General features: G+C 40.7%; 1 protein-coding gene across 1 annotated transcript; it reads right to left on the bottom strand.

Annotated features, from left to right (window-relative positions):
* Positions 1–523: 523 nt before the first annotated feature.
* Positions 524–21,942, bottom strand: CUNH2orf50 (chromosome unknown C2orf50 homolog). Its single transcript, XM_027640924.1, is given in 6 exon segments — positions 524–628; positions 630–751; positions 1,370–1,409; positions 3,678–3,824; positions 3,826–4,064; positions 21,793–21,942. Coding segments are annotated over 6 exon segments (765 nt in total). The 3' UTR covers positions 524–561.
* Positions 21,943–22,335: the final 393 nt, after the last annotated feature.

The raw sequence follows: 22,335 nt of genomic DNA, 5'->3' as shown, positions 1-22,335 counted from the left end.
AAGCTATGCACAGTTCAAAAGGCAGGTATTGTGTGTACGTTCTCCATGCTCTGCTGCTTGCTGATATTTCCTTACAGAATAATAGGTCACAAAGTTTGAACCTATGTAATAAAGGGGCACTAGTGAACAGGCTTTTGGTATTGTGTCAATTTATCTTGATGATGGTTTCCCTGGGCAACCACAGATTTTAGGGACTATGAACCTGTTAAATTCAAGGTTGTCAGTCCTGAGGGTGTAAGACGGGTTGCTGAGCCAACATGCCTTCAGAGGAAAATGTGAAAGCCTGCTTCCTTGTCAATGAGTTTTTATCAGCTAAACCAGAGAAAAGAGTAAGAGAAGGGAATTTGAGAACAGCAAATCTAAAGAAACAAAAATGAAAACTCATCTCCTACAGCATTGCTGGACAACATCCATTTTTGCCCTTGAAAGAAAATCCGTACCAGACAGTAGTGTTGTCTCTGTAGGAAAGATGGAGGAATTTTTTCATGCTATGTTTAGAACCATTCAGTTTAACTAGAACCATTAAACTTGCTTTGTTACTGTTTTATTGTTACTGAAACACTAGGAAAGTTGGAGCTCACCCTCAAGTTTCCTCTTTCGTGCTCCACTGCTGAAGAAATAATCCATATACCAGAGCTCTGCCAAGCTCAATGTTCATTTGACTGAGGATAGTTTGATTGGTCAAATTGGGAACTTTGCTTGAGAACACAGGTATATAGTTTGGCAGTGGCTTGAACTCCTTTCTCTTACCCTGGATAAAACAAAGGCCATTAATAAGTTTTAAAAATTACATCCATTGCTTCTTACAAAAATACAAGTTACTGAAATTATTTATAATATCAGCACTTTTACTTATAATACCAGCCGCTTTTGCTTTTGAAATTACAATTTAAATTTACTTAAAAATATCATATTGAGTGTCCATGAAACTTGTAGAAATAACATAAAGCAATTGTTTGGTTTTTTCTGGTATCTTATGATGGGATAACAGAGGGAAATGAGTAATTTTAAAATTATGTTGAATAAAATGTCATCTGGGACAGAAGTTAGCCTGCTCTAGAATGGTTGTGATGTGGGAGGTTTTTTCTTTCATTTTTAGTGATGACATTATCTTACAAATTTTCTCCTAAGGAGTTGGTTTTTCTAGCACTTGTCTTTCTGCAAAGTTGTTAACACTGGAACAGATTGAACACACATAGGTAGGAGATGAAAGGCACTTCAGTTCCTTTTATTTTTCCTAAAGAGTTTAGTCATAAAGCATTTTCCAAGTATGCCTAAGTAAGCTTCAATTTGAAATATTAGCCTAGGCCCAAATTGATGAAAACTAAAAAGAGCATGGATACAGCTGAATGTCCATTTCCAAACTCACTGTTTGGTCATAGCCCTTAAGGAAACTCCAGTTCTGGTACCTTGGAATAGAAGTGAAAAATGCAGATTCAGATTTTCTGTCTTTAAATAAAATAGTCGATATTGGTCATAATTGAATGCCTGTTTAACTGCTCGGTGTGATACTTACAGCCCAGCTCTTACACCTGCAAACTCCTTGTACTAAAACATGTCTTTTCTGTCATGGAGCCCAGGGTTTTCTTTATTCCCATACTACATGAGGAGTGCGTGGTTTTTTTGTTAAGGAAAAATGAGGATACCATGTTCACAATACATTCCTTGTGCAAATGCAAATAAATTACTCACATGCTGAATCACTCTGGAAAAATGTTTGTCCAATTCCTTGAGTAAGACACAGGTTCTTATTTTTTAAATGATCGATACTTTGCTGCCAGAAGTCCCTGGTAGGAATTCCCAAACACCCATGGGAGTATTTTGTGTGGATAGGCAGCTGTGCTAGGAGCAAATGGAGTTAGAAGTCCTGAGTTTTGCTCTTCAGTTCTTTACCTGGTGTGGCACTACAGGGCAAATCCTTTGATTTTCTGTCTTGTTTTCCCTGGCCTGAAATGGAGAAAGTGGCTGTTCACCTGCTATTGTAAGAGTACTTTGAGGTGAAGAGTGGAAACAGTTCTGTACAGCTATTTGCAGCAGGGCTCAAGGGACACCTGTATTGTCTCTGAGCTAGTTACCTGTGCTGCATCTAAGCTCAATGAGCTAGTGCTGAAGGTGTACACCCTTCCTAGTTGAACTCATCTGTACAGCACAGCCACGTGGAGCATTGGATTTCTGTGCTGCACTCCCTCACCCAGTGCAGATATGCCCCAAGTGCAAGTAAGAACGAATTTATGCTTGTTCTCTTTATCACTATATGTCTTGGTATACCACCACAGCATTGAGGTCCTAGAATTTTTTATCATGCTATGCAGCCATGATTTGAATGTATCAGATTTGGGTGTTACTGAATGGTGCTAATTAGTGAGAAATGCTATAGTCTTAGATGTTTACCTAAATCTACTTCAAGTCAGACCACTTAACGTGTTGCAGCCTTCCACCATCTTTGGTTTTGGGATGGGAATGTGGAACTGAAGGACAGCTGTCTGCAGGCTGTAGGGTCTGTAGTTTGATGAATCCAGCTTTAGGCACCTTGTTCTTCACAAGTCTGTCCTACTCTTTTGCAAGAGTTTCTGTCTTCGTAGCTAAAATTGGAAAATTGCATCAGCTGTATGATGTGTTACCTTACTTATTCAGGAAAGTGAGTTTGTACCAATATCCATGACCATGAACCCCAGGGACAGGCACAGAGTCCCTCCTGCTGCCTTAGCTAAGGAATGGGTATGGAATATGCTGGGCTTGTTGAGCAGGAGTCTGAGTTTACCAGCACAGCTGGGGGAGAATAACATTGGCACCATGGCCCTAGCTTTGCATGAGTCAGAGTCCTGGCATCGACCTGTCCCTCAGGTAAATGGAACCAGACGAGAGTGCAAATGTGTCTGGGGAAATCACAGATACAGAGCTGAGATCTGTATCTCCTCCAGAAGGCTGATGAGGGCAAAAGTTTTCAGATGGTTTCTTTTTCCATTTTAAAAAATACTGAGAGTGATGTTCTTTTTTCATCCCTTTAGCTTGGGTAGGACACAGTTGGAAATGGAGCTGATTTTAATTTTACCAAGGATATTCTTCTAATAGGCATACTCATGCTGTGCAATGAAGTGCGAACTTAAACACTCAAGATACGTGGCAGAGAGAGGATCTTAATTTTGGGTTCCTTTGTGTCACTGGTGTATGTACAGTCAAAGCTTAGGTTGTATGTGTGCAGCTCAGTCTGCTGAAAGACTACAAAAATGGGGCAAATTCAGTAGATTTACGGATTGGGGATACAAATCATATTTGGGCAGAACACTCTGTTCAGCTTCCATTTCAGCCATTTCCAAGAGTATGAGAAGACATGATAATACCAGTATGTCTGCAATAAATTATAAAGCTTGGCACTTTTATATCTTCTTTGTGGGAATCATTAAAAAGCTAAAAGATACTTAGCATGCAGTTCTTTGCATCTCTTTTCAGCTTAAGCTCAGCGTGCCAGGAGATATTAGCACAGATTTTGTCCAGTGAAAGAAAACAGAGATAATGTAGCCCTCAAAAGGAAGGTATTAGGATCTGATCCAAAGTCCCTGCAGAAGAAAATTTCATTTGATAGTGTTGGCTTTGGATCAAACCCTAATGCTGTCAGGGAGTATCTGTACCATTGTCAAGACGAGTTGAAGAGGCATGAACTGGAACAACTGATTTACCAGATTTGCCTTCCTCTCTGTTTGGCCTCAGCAGACTCTCTCCAGATCTTATCCTGTTGAACCTGGTCTGGCTGCAGTGCTGCCTGCTCATCTGCCCAGGCCTGAGTAGCCGGTTGTGCGGTGGCAGGTCTGGTTGGTTGGGTGCTGCTGAGACACAGATGGAGCTGGGACTGGTTTCCCCAGGGGTGTGGTTGCTGGTTGCCAAGACCTGACCAAGGTATTTCTCCTGAATCCAGAACCCTTTCCCAACTTGTCCCTTTCGAGACTTACCATATACCCAGCACTGTTTGGTATATTGTGACTGTTCAGAAAGTTAAACCTGCTCCTGTGTGTACTTTCAAAGCCTCTTCTCTCCTAATGTTTTCTTTCAGCTGCTGCTTTGGAGTGCTTTCAGAAAGTGAATGTGCGCAGCAGCACTGACAGGCAGTGCTCAGAACTGGTTTACTTCCCTCTTATTTAATGTTTCTTTCCTACTGCTTTATGTTGCATCATTGCTTGAACACTTAGGAGGTTTTCATGGTAACAGCACTTTTGTAAGAAACGACTGTTATTGGAAGCTGTGGGATCTCCAGCTGTAACCAGCAAACTCTCAGCTTACAAGGTTATTACTGCTACTGTAGCTGAGATCAGCCTCTCTTCAAAATCGTCAGAACAATAAAGTCTGGTGTAGTAGCAAAGGATGCAGAGGAGAGATTGCTGCTGAGTATGTCAGGAAGACTTTTGTTGTGGTTATGTAGCAGAGGCAAAAGCTTCTGAAAGCTGCTGGTTTCCCTGGTGTGTTTACTGTCTCTATTGGAAACAAGTCTAACTTGTGAATATACATCAGAAAAGGAACAGAGACCTAGTGGAACAGCTGCTAGGGCCTTGAACTCTATTTGGGGCAGAACTATTTGTTTAAAATAAAGTGTTTCAACGAATCTGTGCTGAAAGATCCTTGTTTTCAAATTAAAAAAAAGAGCAGTCAAAGATCATCAAAAACCCTTTTTAAGCACTTATATATTTCTGCTGAAAGTATTAAGCAACTATGAGAAGCAATTTTTAAGCACCTTTAAAGGGTCATTAGTATACAAAGTGAGAATTTGCAAAACAGTATACAAAATGTCAGTGTTTGTCTTTACAGTCAGCCTGTTGGGCTTTTGTGGCATGAACTCACTTCCTCAAGTATTTGTGACCTTGCGGGAAAATAGAGTGTTTTAAGTATAAATTTCCTCTGAAATTCTTGGCTGACTTGTTTCTGAGTAGTGTGGCTTAGCTCCAGATGAATTCTAGTCTCTTGCTTCATCTTCCTGGTAAATGCTAATGAACTTTGAATCTGCTTCTTTAGGGTTTTTTTGACAAACTTATTTGCTTGCAGTATTGGGAAACATATACTGAATTTGGCAAATAATTTCTTTAAAAATAGTTACAACTATACAACAATCCAAGCACTTCATGAGACATGTTTGAGCAAGAAATATTTCTATATTTGGAAAAATTATTCACAATTTGAAGATTACGATAATATAACATAAGAAGAGGTAAACTCCACCACAAACCCCAATGTTTACTTTGGGTTTGAATTAAATTTTAGTGGACTTTTTGTTTGTTTGCTGTTTTTTCTGAGATAATTTCTTCAGTTCATTATAATGATACATGACTTTTTGCTTTTTGGCAGAAAGAGATGAAAAACACTATTGAGGTTTCAATTAAGTGTTTGCTAGCCTGGCCTAATAGTTGTCTCTGTTCCTCTTGTGGAATCTGCTTATCCTGCTGCATTTGTTCCAGAGTCCTCTCCAAGTTGGAGTGTGTGCAGCTGGTTGGAGAATAGTGTTTTAGCAGCATGTTATTGCTTTAAAAGGAAACTGAGGTACGTTTGGAAGACCAGATGTGTTAATCAGTGTGCATGGGGTTTTATCTCCTGATCAGATCAAGAAAAGATCCTGATGGAAAGTCTGTTCCTGTGCAAGGAATGCTCTTTAATTCTTCTGTAAAATTTCCTGTGTTATTTTAATTCTGATCCTTCCTTCAAGTCAATTTCTGCAAATTAATTAGCAATAAGCTAAAAATGGTTGTTGAGCTGCGTACAGCCTCCAAATGCTGTACTCTGGATGGAAAGATTGCAAGTAGGTGTTTAAGGTCTGGGCCATTGGTGGTGGTTGCAAAGCTGCAGGAGTTGTAACTATCCTGGGTTTGATGCAGATGTGGGGCTGCAAAGTTCTTCTCAGAACATCTTATTGGAAGTCATTAAGGGAGTAGTTGTGCACCACCAAAGTACATCAAGGTGAGTGCAAGGATGGCATTTCTGGGTGTTACTTTAGATTCCCTACTGTACATAGTAGTATCCCATTTAGGCCATTTACTAGATTAATAGTTCAGCAGACATGCTGCAGATACTGAACTGTTTCCCCTCTTTTTACTGTCTGCCAGTTTAGCATTTTATTTGTTCATTTGAATTGGTATGACTGATTTACTGGGAACTTCTTTTCATCCCATAGTACAATAGGTTGATACTTATTGTGGCTTCATGCCATATGTATCTATGCAAATTGATTACGGCATCTTGATTTCTTTCTGGTTGGGGACATGAAACTTGAAAAAAGTCATGAGTGTCACTGTTGAAGATGGTGCCTTTGCTTAGAAGTTTGTTTTGTATTAATTAATTTGACAAGCAGTGTCAGTGCCCATTATTCTGAGGAAGAACTTGACTGAGGTTAGTCTTTTGGTTTTTCCAGACAAGTGATGATATGCAGTACAAAGTCATCTGTGAAAAATATGTGAGTAATTTCCTTTGAGTCAAAGGAAAAGATGTCTAGAGAGGCATTTTGTGAAGGAAAAAGTTCAGATGTTTGGATGAAACATTTTTATTTGACCACAAGAGGGTATTGCAGTATCAGTTATGCAAGGCTTGAGCTAATGTTTGCTTCTATGTGCACTGCCTTATTTTTAAAATACGTATTTCTCAAAATTGATCATTTATATTAGGCAGTAGTTAAGCAAATCAGGTTTTGTATGCCAGTATTTTATGTCCTTGTCCAAGGGCAACTTCTGAGCTGATTTTTCCTGAAATGTGTAGTAACAAGTTTCTTGAAGCTTAAGAAGTTCTCACAGATTTCTTTGGAAGACAAAGACTTAGGCGATTATTCTAAAACACTGAAAAACTTAATGGAAATATCTTGGTTAAATGCAAGAATATATCAGTCACAGAAGGGAAGTAATAACAGGAGATAGATGTGTGGCTGCTTTGGTTGTAGGTGCCTGTTGGTCCAGCATGGGAGCTGTCAAAATCAGCAAGACTCTGATCTGATTTTTATATGTAGTCCTACTTGCAGGAATAAGTCCGAAATCTTTTTTAGCTCATTTGTGTTTCCCAGTTTTCTCACTTATACTTGATTCTTCTTCAGTATACACCCAATATTGGTTTGCACTTTTTTTATAAGAATACTGTGTTGGGATACTTTCCTACAAAGTTGTGTATTCTAAACTCTAAGGACTGTGTTGCCAAATGCTGTGTTTTGCACAGTTCAGACAATGGAAGAGGGACCTAGAAGGATTTCTGGATTCACCTGCTCCTACATCTACTGCTGAATTTAGGAAAAGGTGCGTGGTATGCCTGCCTGTTTCTAAACAAGCTCAGCTGTAAAAGAAAAAGAACAACCATATCACATTATCTGCAAAGAAAAACTTTCTGAGGGTTGTGATAGTGATTTGATAGACAACAAGGCAAATTTACATATAAGAAAGTTTGTGAGATTTTGCAGAGATTTAAGAAACACACACGTTTAAAAACCTGTGTGCAATGCATATATCATGTGTAAATAAGAGGCAGGACCGAAAGCTGGAGGAGAGGGCAGCTGTCTGGAGATCAGCTTTTCAGAGTAGGTCACAATTCAGAAGATCTCTGTCACTTCACGAATGAGATGGAGACCCCCATGGAAATCTTTCAGTACAAGCAGTGTTTCCTGCCTGCCTCAAATAGTGGCATTTGACTTGTCATCATAATCTTCCTCAAATGAATAAAGATCAGTCAAGTCAGTCAAGGTTTCAGATGGGCCATGTTGATGGGTAGCAGAGCAGGGTGTTACATGGTCAGTCAGAGGACGCTGAGCGCCCAGCAGAGGGGTGATGTAGGGCTTCGACCCTGGGCATTAACCACCGAGGGCCCTGGAAAGCCCAGAGGTGACAGGTCCTGCTAACAAACCATGTGATGGTCTGGCAAGAGCAGAGTGGGTCACTGTATGCAGCCAAAACGAAAACAAATCCAGCCAACTACCAGTTTGGAGTAAAACTCCTTTTAAGCAGTTATGTAGTTGATTAATTAAAGGCATCCTGTATCAAGTTTTGCTGTAGCTTTCTTAAAAAATATAAACTTACTTCTTGTCTTAACGGCGTTCTACTGAGGGACCCTGGCAAGTTGAAAGACCCTGACAAGTTGAGTGTCTGTTGCATTGCAGCATACAAATACCACAGAGGGAATGTCTGCTTCCAGTGACACAGAGTCTGACACTTCAAAATAAAACCAAAGCTGTAGTACAGACTGTAAGAAATATGCTGTGATTTTTTCATACTCTCATGAATGTTGCAAAATATGTTAGCTACTGATACACAGTTTGTTTTATTTGAAGCAAAAATTATTTATTTGAAAAATAATAATTTACTTGAAAAAATATTAAACGTCAGCTATTCCATAGAGCAGGTAGGCCTGTTACATTATAGTCTACTCCTTAAACCTGCCAGCTGAGCAAGGTGATGGGACTTCAGGGAGGGAGCACTGCAGGGCTGGTGTGTGAGTAGGGATGTTTGGAAGTATCTGGTTTGAGGAGAACTACAAATATATGAAGTGTTCTGAGCTGGCTGGGGAATATTTTCAGTTGCTGTTTCACATAATTTCAGAGGCTAGATCTGTCAAGAAGTGCAATATTGCATGGACAACCAAAGTTGTCTTTGTTAGTCGGAGTTGAGCTCAAGTCACATCCTCACCACAGCAGGGAGCTCTGGTAACTTCATGGTGGAGCTTGGCTTTATTCTGTTCAGCCTCACTGTTTGCTTGCACAGTTCATTGACAGGTCTAAGAGAATTCCAGTGTATAAAGTGGTTAAGTACTTCTGCAAAATGGTCCTGCTTTATACTGCCTAAGTACCCAAGGCAGCGGTTTGGCCTCTGGAATCTGGCCGTGACCCTGCTTCCTGCACTCCCAGGGTGTGTAGCTGTTCACAGTGTCAGCTCACAGCTCAGGGCAAGCTGCTGCACAAATACGACAGAGGTTCAGTTTCCTCTCTCTGCTACCTGGGACACTTTGGTACTTAACAGAAGTATTTTGTCTTGTTAATTACAGTATTCCAGCTTTGTATCACTACATATTTCAATGCTCAAGATGCTGTTCAGGTTATTTTTTTGCATCATTCTCTGGGTTTTACCTATCTCCTCTGGTAGCTAAGAGTCTGTTTGTTGATCTGCGCTTTAGTACACTAAATATTTCATTTACCATCCACTTCACTGTATTCAGAAAGGACATTAACTCTGAGTTTTGACATGAGAAACCAAAAAATCTCTGCTGCAAGTTAGGCAAAGTTTTCAAATCAGGATATCTAAAATTTATTTTAAATTGTGTCCCTGGCTACTAAATTAAAGGGGCCTGTTTTTTTAAAATGTCTTCACCTTTGCAAGTCCTGTTGGCTGAGAATTGAGCTCCTGGGTTTTTTTTAAAGTAACTGTCAGAGTCTAAAATTGGGAAGCTTTGTCTGAACATGTCAATCACAAGTTTCACAAGCTTTATCTGTTTTTCAGCAAAGCTTTTAGCATCTTCACTGCAGCTATTAGTGTAGGTTTCCTTCTTAACTATAGAAGCTAATGTTAAATCACATTTCAGGCTGACGTTTGGCCAGGTCTGACTGTTAGGGAACAGAAGGACGTTCTTCCTAAAGGTAAGATGTTCCTATAACTAGATGTAGGGAGTTTTGTATATAGCCTTTTCTTTGATACACTATAATCTGATGGCAAGTTTCCTGAGATCATAGGAGAATTCAGGTCTGAAGGGACCTCAAAAGGTCTCTAGCCCAGCCTGCTCCTCAGAACAAAATCAATTGTGAGATCAGACCAGCTGGTCAGAGCTTTGTGCTGTTGATCTTGAAAACCTCCAAGAATGGAAACTGCAAAACCAGTTTGGGTAATGTGTCTTACCACTGGGCACTCTGTTTTGCCTTATATACAGTCAGAACCTCTTCTTTTCCAATATGTACCCTTTTTATTTCATCCTTCCACTGGGCTCCACTGTAAGCAGCCTGGCTGTGTCTTTCCAATAACCTCCTTGCAGGTATTGGGAGACTTCAGTTTCCCCACAGATTCTCTGCTCCAGTTTGGGCAGGATTTGATTGCCAGCCACATTGTCTCTGCTACACAGATGTGTCAGACCTTTACCTCACTTGCTCTCTGTCCCTACCTGATTTGACCCTGTGTGATGCTCAGGCCCAGCAGGGCAGATGCTCCATGAGACCTACAAAGGAAAGTAACAGAGTGTACCATGAGTGCACAGTCCGTTTTGACATTCTGCTCTTGGATCACCTGCATTGTTCCGTAGCTCAGTTCAGCTTTATTCCTTCTATGGTTGTACAGAGCTTGATTGTTTTGCTATGGCACTGGAAACTTTTACTCCCTGAAGAAATGGACAGCTAGAACAATGTGAAATCTTCCTGGATGTGTTTGGAGCTTTGTATTTTTAGCTCAGTTGTGCAACAGTTCACATGCAAATACTTGAACAGGCAAAACCGAAAGAAAAACAGTTGTGTCCCTAGACCTTGGGGCCAGAGCAGCCAAAGAGACTTAGAACAAATTTCAGACTGGACTTTCACTGTAACAGGTGCGTCATTAAAAATCTTGGTATGGTGTGATGAAGAGAATGGGAGCCTGCCTCTTAGGATGGGCTATATTCCAGTTTTCAAGACAGGCCTCAGTTTTTAGGAAACCTTTTGCGTAGATCACTGCTTAAGTTTAGAAAGCTTACAAAGCAGTAGACAGCCATGCAATTAAAAATACAGTTGCAGAATTAGGATAAAATCTTGCTTTCTTACTTTTGGACACTTAAGGAGAAAAAGGGCAAGAATTTATTCTACTTTTTGTGTGAATTACCCACATAATCTACACATGTGCAGTGTGAGTATCATATATCTCTCTTTAAAAATCCAGCTTTGATCACAGTGCTGACGTAAGTGCACATACCAGCCTCTTACTTATAGACATCATAAAAAACTTCAACCAAACTGAGATTGTGGAAAATTGTTGACCTGTTCAACCTGAAGTATTTAATCTTGAAATATGATGAGATCAGTGAATCTTTGATGAGAAAACAGGATTTACAAAATGCTTTCAGGTTCTTGAGTTCCATGACAGAGAGCAGAGTAAAGCCTGACAGCCATGGAGGTCAGATTAGGTCTCCTACAGCTTCCAGTATTCCTGCTGCTGAATAGGAAGAATGTCAAAGCTCTCAGATATTGTGCTACCCACATCCTTGGTTTCTGTGCAGACTACTCAAGGCTTCTGTATGATTTTAAAAGAGAGGAAAAAATCAAAACAGGGCTTTTTCAGTTTTGATCTGCTGCAATGTTCCAAGTCCTTAATAGTTTAACCATGAAAAGGCTATTCTGCGAATCATGGTTCTTGTCTGCTGTGCATGCTGAAGATCCTTTAAATGTATTCTGAATTGCTTAAAATTGACTAACCTGTATGAAAGTAGTTGGGTCAGTGATTTAGTCACACATAGAGGCATCTACTGCCATTTAGAAAGTCTTAGGACAGTTGAGAAGTCCATGATGGGCCAGTAGATCCATAGCAAACTTGCAAGAAACCTGTATCTTTCTAACAACAGCAGGAGGGAAAGGCAGGGACAGGGAAAGGCTGTCAGGTTTCACTAGATGACTATGAGTGTGTCAATATTTCACATCTTGACATCCAGTTAATACTGTTTTTCAGACAAATCTCCCAGTCACCTCTGCTTACTATAATATGGATTGCCACAGGGTGGTCTTGGAACATGCTGGCTGTGGGGACTCCCAGGCAGCTGCTGGGGAACATGAGGTGCACCTGCTCTCCAGATGCTTAACACAGTGAACCAGGAAAGGCCAGGCAGCCTTTGGCCGGTAGGGTGGGTTAGAGGTTGTTGTGAGTCCTTAAACACAGTTGGTTTCACTTCCACTCTGCCTGCTACTGTAGATGTATTCCCCACACCTCCATTACCTGTGGGGTAGCAGAAATACCTTTAAAGGAATCCTACGCACAGATGTTGAAAATTACATTTCTTTCTGTGAAGGAAAGGTATAACTACACCTACACTGGGAGGAGAGTGCCAGGGCCCATTCTCTGAATGAGTATCATAGAATCATAGAGTCATAGAATCAGCCAGGTTGGAAAGGACCTCTGAGATCATCAAGTCCAACCCTTGATCCAACCCCACCGTGATTACTAGACCGTGGCTCTGAGTGCCACATCCAGTCTCATCTTAAAAACCTCCAGGGACGGAGAATCCACCACTTCCCTGGGCAGCCCATTCCAATGCCTGATTACCCTCTCTGTAAAGAATTTCTTCCTAATATCTGACCTAAACCTCCCCGGCAGAGCTTAAGACCATACCCTCTTGTCTTACTGAGAGCTGCCTGGGAGAAGAGATCAACCCCCACCTGGCTACAAGCTCCTTTCAAGTAGTTGTAGAGAGTGATGAGGTCTCCCCTGAGCCTCCTCTTCTCCAGGCTGAATGACCCCAGCTCCCTCAGCCTCTCCTCATAGGGCTTGTGTTCGAGTCCCTTCACCAGCCTTGATCAGAAGCATTCTCCACCTTAGTGAAGCAGTTTATTACTAGGTGATTGCATTATATTGCATGGTATGTTCTGTTACTTAATTGCTGTTTAAAAAGGGACTTAGCCAGGACCAAAGGGAAAAGTTGAGTGAGAGACTTTGTAGAAATATGGCTTAAATTTCTAGTCTTGTGTTAGAGGAAAGTGTGATCTTTTCTCTGTTTGATGTGGTTTATGTTCTTAATTCCAGCCATTTTTCTTTCATAATAGTTTTGTTATGTCCTTGAAACTGACAACGGGAACATTGAGGATGTGTTTACACTGCCTTTTTTGAAAGTCTGATGATGAAAACCACCTATGTCATTAGAGTAAAATAAAAGCAGAAACTTTCTTGTACTTGTAGTTCCAGTAGGAGAACAGTTTACAGAAGCTAAAAGTTTTGCTGGTGAATGAGAATATTAATTTTGGAAATAGCTTGAACTGGCTTCGCAGTTAAACTTGTACCATACTCTTGCAAATGGCTAATATAGGGATTTTGAAAAAAGCATCTCTATGCTGTATCTATTTGGTCTTTGCCTGTTTCAATTTCTCCAGCATCTCATTAACTTGCTGGACTATGAATATACACTCAGGCTGTATACTAAGCAGACTTCTTAAACTGCTTCTTCTTTTTAAAACTTTTATCCCAAAATACAGATTAAAATATAATTTTTAACCTAAAAAGTTTACCCTACTTTATATCTTTGTTTATGGTGAGTGTTCAGATTTATCAACACCAAGGTGTGTGCTGGCTGCTTTACTTTGTATGTTCTGTTTTACAGACTCCACTATTGGGACTGTTGTTAGCTGGGAGAAGTAAATAGACTTTGAGAAAGAGATCACACCATAGCAACCCTTCAGTTCTGTTTACAGTTCAAATAAACGTCAGTACCATGGGAATTTATGTCCTGAGGAATTTTCTAAACTAGTATACTAATTGGTTTAATAACAAAAGGATTAATGCAGATAAGTTGAAGACAAATCTACATTCAATATTTAAATGGTGAATAATTTTATTTTTTAAAAGCTGCCAGTAAATAATACATCACAGCCACTCGGTAGGGAGAGGGTATTTTTCACTCATTCACAGTACTAGAAAGTACATGACTGTTTTGAGGAAGAGGTTCATGTAAGCACTCAGCAGAATATGAGTTTTTCCATTAAAATAAATATTAAAACTCAAGTTTGTTTAGTGGGAGCAACTCCATGTGTGTTTTGAAAACCTAAACCTGTCAGTTTGTAATTTCTTTGTCTTTTGGTTAAAGAAGTAGCTTTTACTCAAGCAAAATGTCTATTGACTGAACTGGACATTTTGCTTGAGAAGACCTAGTGGAATAAGTAAGTTCCATGCTTTTGAACATCCTGACTGCAGGGAGATTTTAGTCTTTTAAAGGGTATGCTAGAAAAGGACATTTTTTTCCTTCCTGCAGCTGATGTTAAGACACTGTTGCTGGCAGTACTTTGGGTTTGTTTTTTTCTTGATACACAAATTGGCAAGATTTTATTCCAAAGTGTAACCATTCCTTATTCCTTAGAGATTTCACCCATACGTGTTTGTCCTTCAGCTGGCTTGCCTTTATACTTGGCCAGTGGTTCAGAAAGCATGGTCAGGAGAAGGGTCACAGTCTGGGATGGATTTTGTATCTGGTGAGATCCTCATGGGTTTTGTCATGGAGAATGTATGGAGAAGCTGATTAGGTGGCAGGGCAGGGTTAGGTATGGTTTTAATATGGAGCATCTGGGAAATTGAGAAATCCTCTGGGCACCTCCTGCTTGATAAAAATTATAAAACCCAGTAACTACAGAACACCAGTGGAACACGAGTCTTAAGATCCAGGGGTGGGTGATCCCCACAGAGCCTCCAGTGCAATGCTTGCTCAGAGCCCACGTGCGACACACAAAGATGCAGGTTTGTGCTCTTCTCTCCCAGCTCCCTTACATCATTTGAAGATTAGCTGGGTGAGGGGAAAGTCAAGCTTTTTATATAGTGCTTGCTGCTATAGAAACCACTAACTCTGTGATAGTGTGCTCAGCTATGTGGGCACAGCCAGCAACAGCTCCCAACTAGGGGATGCTGTAACCTGCACTGTCATTCCTCAGTCTTTTCAACCAAAACCCAGCTGCCTTCTAAACTGCTGTGTGGCTGTCACTCTGCAACATGCAGGTCTTTAACATTGGGAATAAAGACGCCAAATGTCTGAAGTTGTTTACACTGAAAAGGAAAGCCATAGCCTCCTACTATAAAGGTTTATCTGACATTTCAAGTCTGTCACAATGTGTGGATGACATCAGGCATCTGGTGGTTTGAATTATGACTGTAATTTTCCCCAGAAAGTCACTTTCAGTCATCTCTGTGTCTCTCCATCTGTAAAGAAGAGCTAGCATTAAAGGAGCTGATATATGAAAAGTATTGTATCTACTAAGCCTTTCATGATAGTGTTAAGATGAAGTCTATAAAATGACTGTAACTCTGATAAATATTTTTGAAGTCAGAGGAGAATGAAGCTGTTGGCTGTGAGGGGAGAAAAGCAATCTAGTATCGATCCTCAGTCAGTAGGGCAATCCTACTAATTCTGGCAAGTCTGACTTAAATAAAAAAAAAAAAAAAAAAAAAACAAGAAGAGAAAAACAAATGAAGAACATCTCAAAGACATCTGAAGTGCTCTCTCTAAAAGTAATAAGGAGACTGTATTCATGAAGTATATTAAAGCAATAGATGTGCTGGCTTCTTTGGGGATTACAAGATCTTGAGAGGAAGAAAAAGGAACCCGCTTTATTAAAATACAAATTTTGGATGTTACAGGTGAGGCAGTATCTCAAAAACATTTACCTGAGAAACAGATAAATATTTATTTAGATTGCAGATAAATCTGCAGACAAATACCCCGAGGAGTACCAAAAAACAGTGTGGAAAATATAGTACAAAGTAAAGCTCTCTTTTCAACGGTCAAGGTTATCTTGCCCTCAGCTCAGTCATGTGGTGTGTGTCCTCACTGAAAATTGATGTCTAGGAAAGCTGAACAGGAGCTTTATGCAAAGGAGAAGATGAGGATAGGCAACAAGGACATGGTTTAAAAATGGTTGTTTGCTTCCATCACCAGCACTGCCTCCTAGTCATACTTTAGCCTCCTATCCCTCAGGGTGGGCAAAGCAAGGCAGAGGCCAACCTTTTTTTTTGTCCTTTAGGTGATTTTTCCAATGGCTGCACTGTATTTAACACAAGTGAAACAACATCCCAGAGTATGAGCAGGGAAGCTGTAGGCAGTTGGTGTCAGCAAAATACTTTACTGTAGCGTGGGTGTCTTTATAAGATAAAGAAATGCAGACCGCTCTCCGATGAGGTGGAAATCAAAGAGACTTTATTCAAACTTGGTGCTCCCTTTTGTCCCCTAAAACAATGTGACCTCGTGACCAAGGGGCATACCCCTTGGCTTCCCAGCCCTTGGTGTGTCCCCCTGCATCCCTGGGACATGCCTCCTACACTTTACAGACAGACAGAACAGGTCCCACTTGTGTTTGGCTTAACAAAGCCTCCTTCTGTGATCACAGCAAAATGCTGGTGCTTCTCCAGGTACCCTTGAGTATCTTCTGCAAGCCCAGAGTTTCCTTGGATTGTGAGACCAGTACAACTCAAAACACAGAGAGCAGGCACGTGGTTTTGACAAACTGCATATTCCAGCCATTGGAAAATGTACACTGAAAGAAAGGTACTGGCCCACCACCTCCGCTTTGAAATCAATAGCCAATCAGATTCTGTCAGAAGTAAAGATGCTGTACAAGTATTGAAGCTGATCATCTAGTGGGATGAGGATTCTGACAAACTGCAAACCCAATTCTCTCCGGAAAGATTGCATGATTTACACACCCACTTTTTAGTTTTGAATAATCTAGGTTTATTGCTGCCAGACAAACTAAATTGGTGCTGTCATAAGCTCTCAAAGCCAGGCAATAGCAAAACAAACTCAAGAGGTTTTGTTTCCTTCTTTGAGTTTTTTAGGGCTTTGCAAGCTGTGAAAATGATGAAATACCTAAAACAGCGAGAGAGAAAAGATTGTATGGGATTATACTGAGTAAGCTTTCTGGTGGGAAGCACGCAATTATGTATTATGTACTGTCAGCACATGAGCGTGATGGGACTATAATTTTACCTATGTTATTTCCCCTGGTTGCCAGAGAAACCATAATAAGAAAAGTCAGTGCTCCTGTTCTTACTGATCTTCTTAACAAACTCTCACAAACATCAACTGTTATAACTATTTTCTCTTCACTAGTAGCCAATATCTGATGTCACACATACCGCTTTCAAAATCAGCTGGTTTGCCAATGCAGAAGTCTAGACATAAAACTATGAAAAAGGCTACACTGAAGGAAATGGAACAAGCATATGAAATAAAAGTAGTCATGCATATGAATGCTTTCCTTTTGCCATTTCTTTAAAAGCTTTATTGATGCAGACAGAAATGAGAAAAAGGCCTGCCAAGTCCAAGAAAATTAATCCTCATCAATTTAAGGTGGGTGAGATGGTGATGAAGGTCTCCTTGATGCTGGTCATGTGGATGCTGTGAGGAGTTCTGTTCAGGAAAGAGCAGGAGGTCTTTGGAGACATTTGTTTATAACCATAGGCCAGAGCACATTTGCTTGGCAGCCTTGGGAAGTAACAGCAGTGTCTCTTGGATGGACTTTAGGAGTCACGGTACAGGGAGGACAGTGGCAGGAACCTGCTGGAGGACAAATGGCTCTGGGGCAGCAGTAGCAATAGGGAAGAAGGAAGCCAGAAGGACTCTTCATCTCCTCTCTCTCTGGAACCAGTAGTAGGCAGGTGGCTGAAGGCTTCCTCCTCATTCTCCTCCTCATCATCCTCTTCCTCATCATCCTCTTCCTCATCATCCTCTTCCTCATCCTACTTGTCCTTGTCCTCATCCTCCTCAGTCTCGTCATCATCGTCCTCCTCCTCCTCCTCCTCTTCCTTCTCTTCCTCCTCTTCCTCCTCTTCCTCATCCTCCTTCATGTCCTACTCATCCTTGTCCTCCTCATCTTCCTTGTCCTACTCCTTGTCCTACCCCTTGTCCTCATCCTTTTCATCCTCCTCATCCTCCTTCTCTCTGGCAGAATTCCATAGGGAATGGAGTCTTTGAGGCTCTGTGGAGGAGTAAGGTAATAGTACCACACCAGGGAAATGGGGGAAAGATGACTATCTGGCAGATCCTGGAGTTAAGTTTTTAATATGATTTTTTCCCCCCTTTTCCTCTTCTGTCCTTTGAAAAGGGGTACTCTGGTCTTGAAGCAGCAGTATGTCCATGACTGATGCAATTTTTTTTTTTTTTAATCCATAAAACTGAGGGTACAGATAAAAAGGGAAAGATGGCTAAAATGGACCTTAACAAGAATGTCTGCAAACACATCCAATGCTATTTCTGTAGCCTCTTGTAGCAGCAGCCTGTGACCCCACAGCTGAGAACTTGTGTTGACTTGTAGATACAGAGAAAAGAGACTTCTTTTTGTGTATTATTATTACTGTATAAATAAAAGCACAAGAAGACCAAATAGAAGTTTATTCTGTAGGGGAGCCTGAACAAAAAATCAGATTTGGGCTTTAGTTGTGAGACTTTAGAGGTTTTTGTAGCATGCAACCCATAGGTGTTCCCTTCCTTGGGTTCTTGTGTTGACTCACGAAGTCTCTGTGTCCCCTGTTGCCCTCAGATGATAAGCAGTGACATATAGATGTTGTGGGAGGCTGGGACCAGGAAGACAGGTCTCTCAGGTCAGGAGAGGGCATGGCATTGACAAGTATAGTGTACCCAGGGCTGGTCTGCAACTTTGATTGGAAAGATAAAAATGCCAGTTCAAATTTATTTATTTTTATCTATTTGTTTTGGTGGTGAGTGCAAAGCAACTCTGAGCACTTGGGAGCCTCTGGTGAAAGCTGAGAGGTGGACATGCAAGCAGAAATGTTGGTTTTGTGTCCATGTGATTGTCTACCTTTTCCTAATGCTGATGGAAAGCTCAGGTTTTCCCCTCATTTTTGCAAGAATTTTCTCAAGTAGGTTTAATAGTATATGAAGAAGAAATGACAACACCTCCCTGCCTGATTGGCAGCCCACAGCTAACTTGTAATGAGCTTTTTGTAATAACGTTTCAATTATTCTCTTTCCTACGGAGGGTGAGTGCAAGATATAACTTAAGTAAAATTCTTACAGCCCTATTTTTAAACCTCCCTGTGCAGAGTAACAGTTGGGGTGTCGAGCGGCTCTGGTGTTTGGAAATTATGTCTGACAGCCCCAGGAAAGTGTGAAAGACAGCTGTCCTCTCAAAGCCTTTGAATAGTCATCCCAGTGACTATTGTGTCCAAGAGAGCTCTTGGGTCCTTTGTCTGGATGGAGATTTGATGAAACTGTAAAGACAGGGGGAAGCAAACAAGAGCAAGAGGAGAAGCAGCATGGTCAGTGCAGCTCTGAATTTTGAGGGAGCCCTGGTGCTGAGTGCGATCCACTCTTGTTGCCTAAAAAAGTCACAACCCTGGGAAGAGCTGCATTATATAGTTCTTTGTGATAGAGCTACAAGGGTCTGTGGGTGATGGAAGCCTCTCAAGCAAAATCAGGTGCTCTGCCATTTTTTTATGCGATATCTACTAATAAGTGCAAAATAAACACAAACTAATAAGCAGATATTGTTTGTTGTGTTCAGTCTAAGGAAAACAATCAGCATACTCTTTTAGTCCATTTCTGTCTTGGATTTCAGCTCTCACATAAACAGGGCTTTCCATTTAAAAACAGTATTTTATGTAGATGCTTGGAAGAACAGAAAGTATTTTTCTTACTGTATCATATGATTAGTAGAAGAAACAAGATGACCCCACCGGCCAACCTTCCCACTGTAAATCCTTTCCATCAGAGCTTCAAAAACATCTTGAGAAATCTTTCAATGCTGAAGGGAAATCCCTGAAGATAGCCAAGTGCTTTTCACATTACCACTGTGGCTTCTAATCCTGAGAGCCACTTAAGGAGTGGAAGTGGTTTTCAAATTATTTCAGCCTGTCCTCCTCCCATGCTGGTTTAAGTCTCTTCACAAGGTGTACATTTACTGCAAATGGACTTCTGTACCATAACGCATCAAGCAAAAATCATCAGCCACAAGATTATGGTCAGTGACTACTGAAATTGGATCTGAAATTATTGCAGGATCTATCATCAGAGGCAGTTATTATGGAATATAGACTGTACTCTGTGTATACTATTTTCCCATTTTTGTCTACCTGCTATGCAAAGTGTTTCTGTGTTGAACCATGGCATCTTACCAATCAACAGCACCATTCATTATGGCCACACTGTGCTGTTTGCCCATAACTGGTAACAGGATCATAAGTCTGTGACTGACACAGCAAGCAACATGGTCAGCCATTTATCATTGTGCTCCTGTGGGCTTTTGTGTCAGTGCTTGACTTGTAGCTTAGTTATAAATTTGCATAAACCTGATCATTTTCATGAAAATTTGATTCAAACAACCACCCCAGCATTTTGCACTATTTTTGTTTTCTTTCCTTGTTTCCCTGTAGATAATGTTGGTCCTATTTGGTGTTTAGTCAAGTGGTGAAATTGAAGTTCTCTACAATTTCAATATAATAAATATCTCTCTGCTAGACAAAGCATTAATGATTTTAAGAAAATGTCACTTAGTATATGCAATGGAACACATACCTGTTCTATGCTGTGAGTACATTGCAACACATGCACTATGCACAAATGTGTTGAAACAAACCAGAGTTTGACCAAAATCCAAGGACCAAGGATCAAGACAGCCTTTATCCTTATTTCCCTTTGGGTGTATGAGAAGCCCTGAGTTTTGTACCTGTGTACTGTTTCTGTTGTAGATCTGTGCTCCCATTGAGAAGTTGCTCACTGACTGTTGGGGGTACCTTGCCAGCAGACCACATCAGATAGTTTAGGGGCAAGAACAAGAAGATCACGGGTTTGTTCCCAGGCTGCAAAGCTTTGCCAAAGGGGCAACATCTGGTCTCCCAGAGAGAAGATTGCTCTGAGAGATCCTATTCCTGGTATGTGGGATAGTTCTTTGGCTATTCCTATTCTTCAAAGTGATGTGTTATTATGGACGAACACACTCGTAGCTCAGGACTGTATCTTTGTGCCTCCAGAGGATACCCTTATCCCCAATGTTTAAAAGTTGTAAGAGTATATTACTCAGAGCATAAATAATTTAATACAAATAGCAACAAAAACATGAATAATGATAAACAGCATCCTTTCTTGGCATTGAGCCATGTAAGTGAGACTTCTTTAAGTTTGTGATATCAGGATTGATTCAAACCAGACCTTCTGTACTTAGAAATAAATGCCCTTCGTACACAGTGGACTTTAAGTACTTCCCTGACTAAACAGTCATGCCTTGTTCTCATGAAGCCAGTATCAGAATTCCCATTATCAGGGAAAAAAAGCCCAAATAAATCCCTAACCAGGGAATGTAAAAAAAGAGCATGCTTCAATTACAGGTGTTGCTTAATGATACACTCAAGCTTTCAACATGCTGCCCTGTTTTCAGGATGCAATTGAAGAGCATCTCTGGGCTCCTTGTCTAAGCAGTGCCTTGCCAAAAGCACTCAGAGCTTGGCTGGGTGGGAGTGTTGCTGCCACGTGTTCACCCCGCAGGTCTGTGGACTTGCTGCCATCAGTGGGAAGGGTGTTACTATCTCTTTTTGGGCAGTGTTATGACAAAATGCTGGATTTGCAGTCCCACAGAGGGGCTAAAACAGCAGTGTGCTCTCAGCATAGACAGTCTCTTTGGACAGGTTTGCTGCCAAACCCCCAAGTCTCTTTCTGCTTATGGGCAGAGAGGCAATTTTCGATTCTAAGTTTTATGACTTGGGTATGTACATTCTGGCTGCCATTCCCAAACTACCACATTTCAAGTTACTGCTAGAAAGCATTGTGAGAAGAGAAAAAAAAAAGAAAGAAATTAGCAAATAAAATAAAGGAGAAATATATTTTGTTTCTCCCTATATTAATTTATAGGAATTGCTGAGCTGTTTTGGTAGAAAGTCAAAAAGAATCAGTCTGAGGTAGAGATCTGACAGGAAAATTGTCAGGCATAATGATTAAAGTTTATAATCACAGAATTTATAGCCACAGAATTTTATAATCACAGAAAACCTGGTGTTTACAACGGGAAATTCAATACATCCTCACTCCAGGCAGTATTTCCAGTCTCCCTGTAGTAAGTTACTGGTCTTAGCATAAAGAATTTGTGAAAATTGCTGTCACATCTGCTTGCCCCTGCACAGAGTCATGCAAAGGCTGATCACTTGCCGGGAAAAACATCCTTTCGTGATTATTTGAACGGTTTGGGCCCTCGTTGCTTTTCAGCTGGTGGATGAGGGCCCCAGGAAGGTCTGGCCGTGGCTTTGCTCCATGCCCACGTACCAGCCAGCAGAGGGGAGCCAACAGCTGTGCATCCATCTCCGCCTGGTGCAGGAAAGCACAGGCTGCTTGAGAATGAATGAATGAATGAGTGAATTAATGCATGAATGAATAAATGCCTTCCTTTGCATTTTCAGCAGCTCTGGTTTTTAGTTGCCTACTGTGTTGTGGAGGTGCTGGAAGTGGACACTCTAATGAATTAGGATATTTAAAAGTGATGTGTTGATGACATAAACATCCATCAATTCCCAAAACACTGAACAGTACACATTCATGCCCTGAACATTTTATACCAGAAAACACATGACATGAAACTGTCTCAGAGCCTCCAAAGGAGTCTGTAATACATCAGCAGGTCAATGAACAAACGTTACAGACAAGATCTTGAGAGAGAACTGCATATCTGATAATCACATCCCTGATAATTTTGTT

Source organism: Corapipo altera, unplaced genomic scaffold (genome assembly GCF_003945725.1).
Source record: "Corapipo altera isolate COAL_440 unplaced genomic scaffold, ASM394572v1 46, whole genome shotgun sequence".
Classification (NCBI taxonomy): Eukaryota; Metazoa; Chordata; class Aves; order Passeriformes; family Pipridae; genus Corapipo; species Corapipo altera.
Note: the sequence above shows the minus strand (reverse complement) of the source record. Positions and strands in the feature narration are given on the sequence as shown.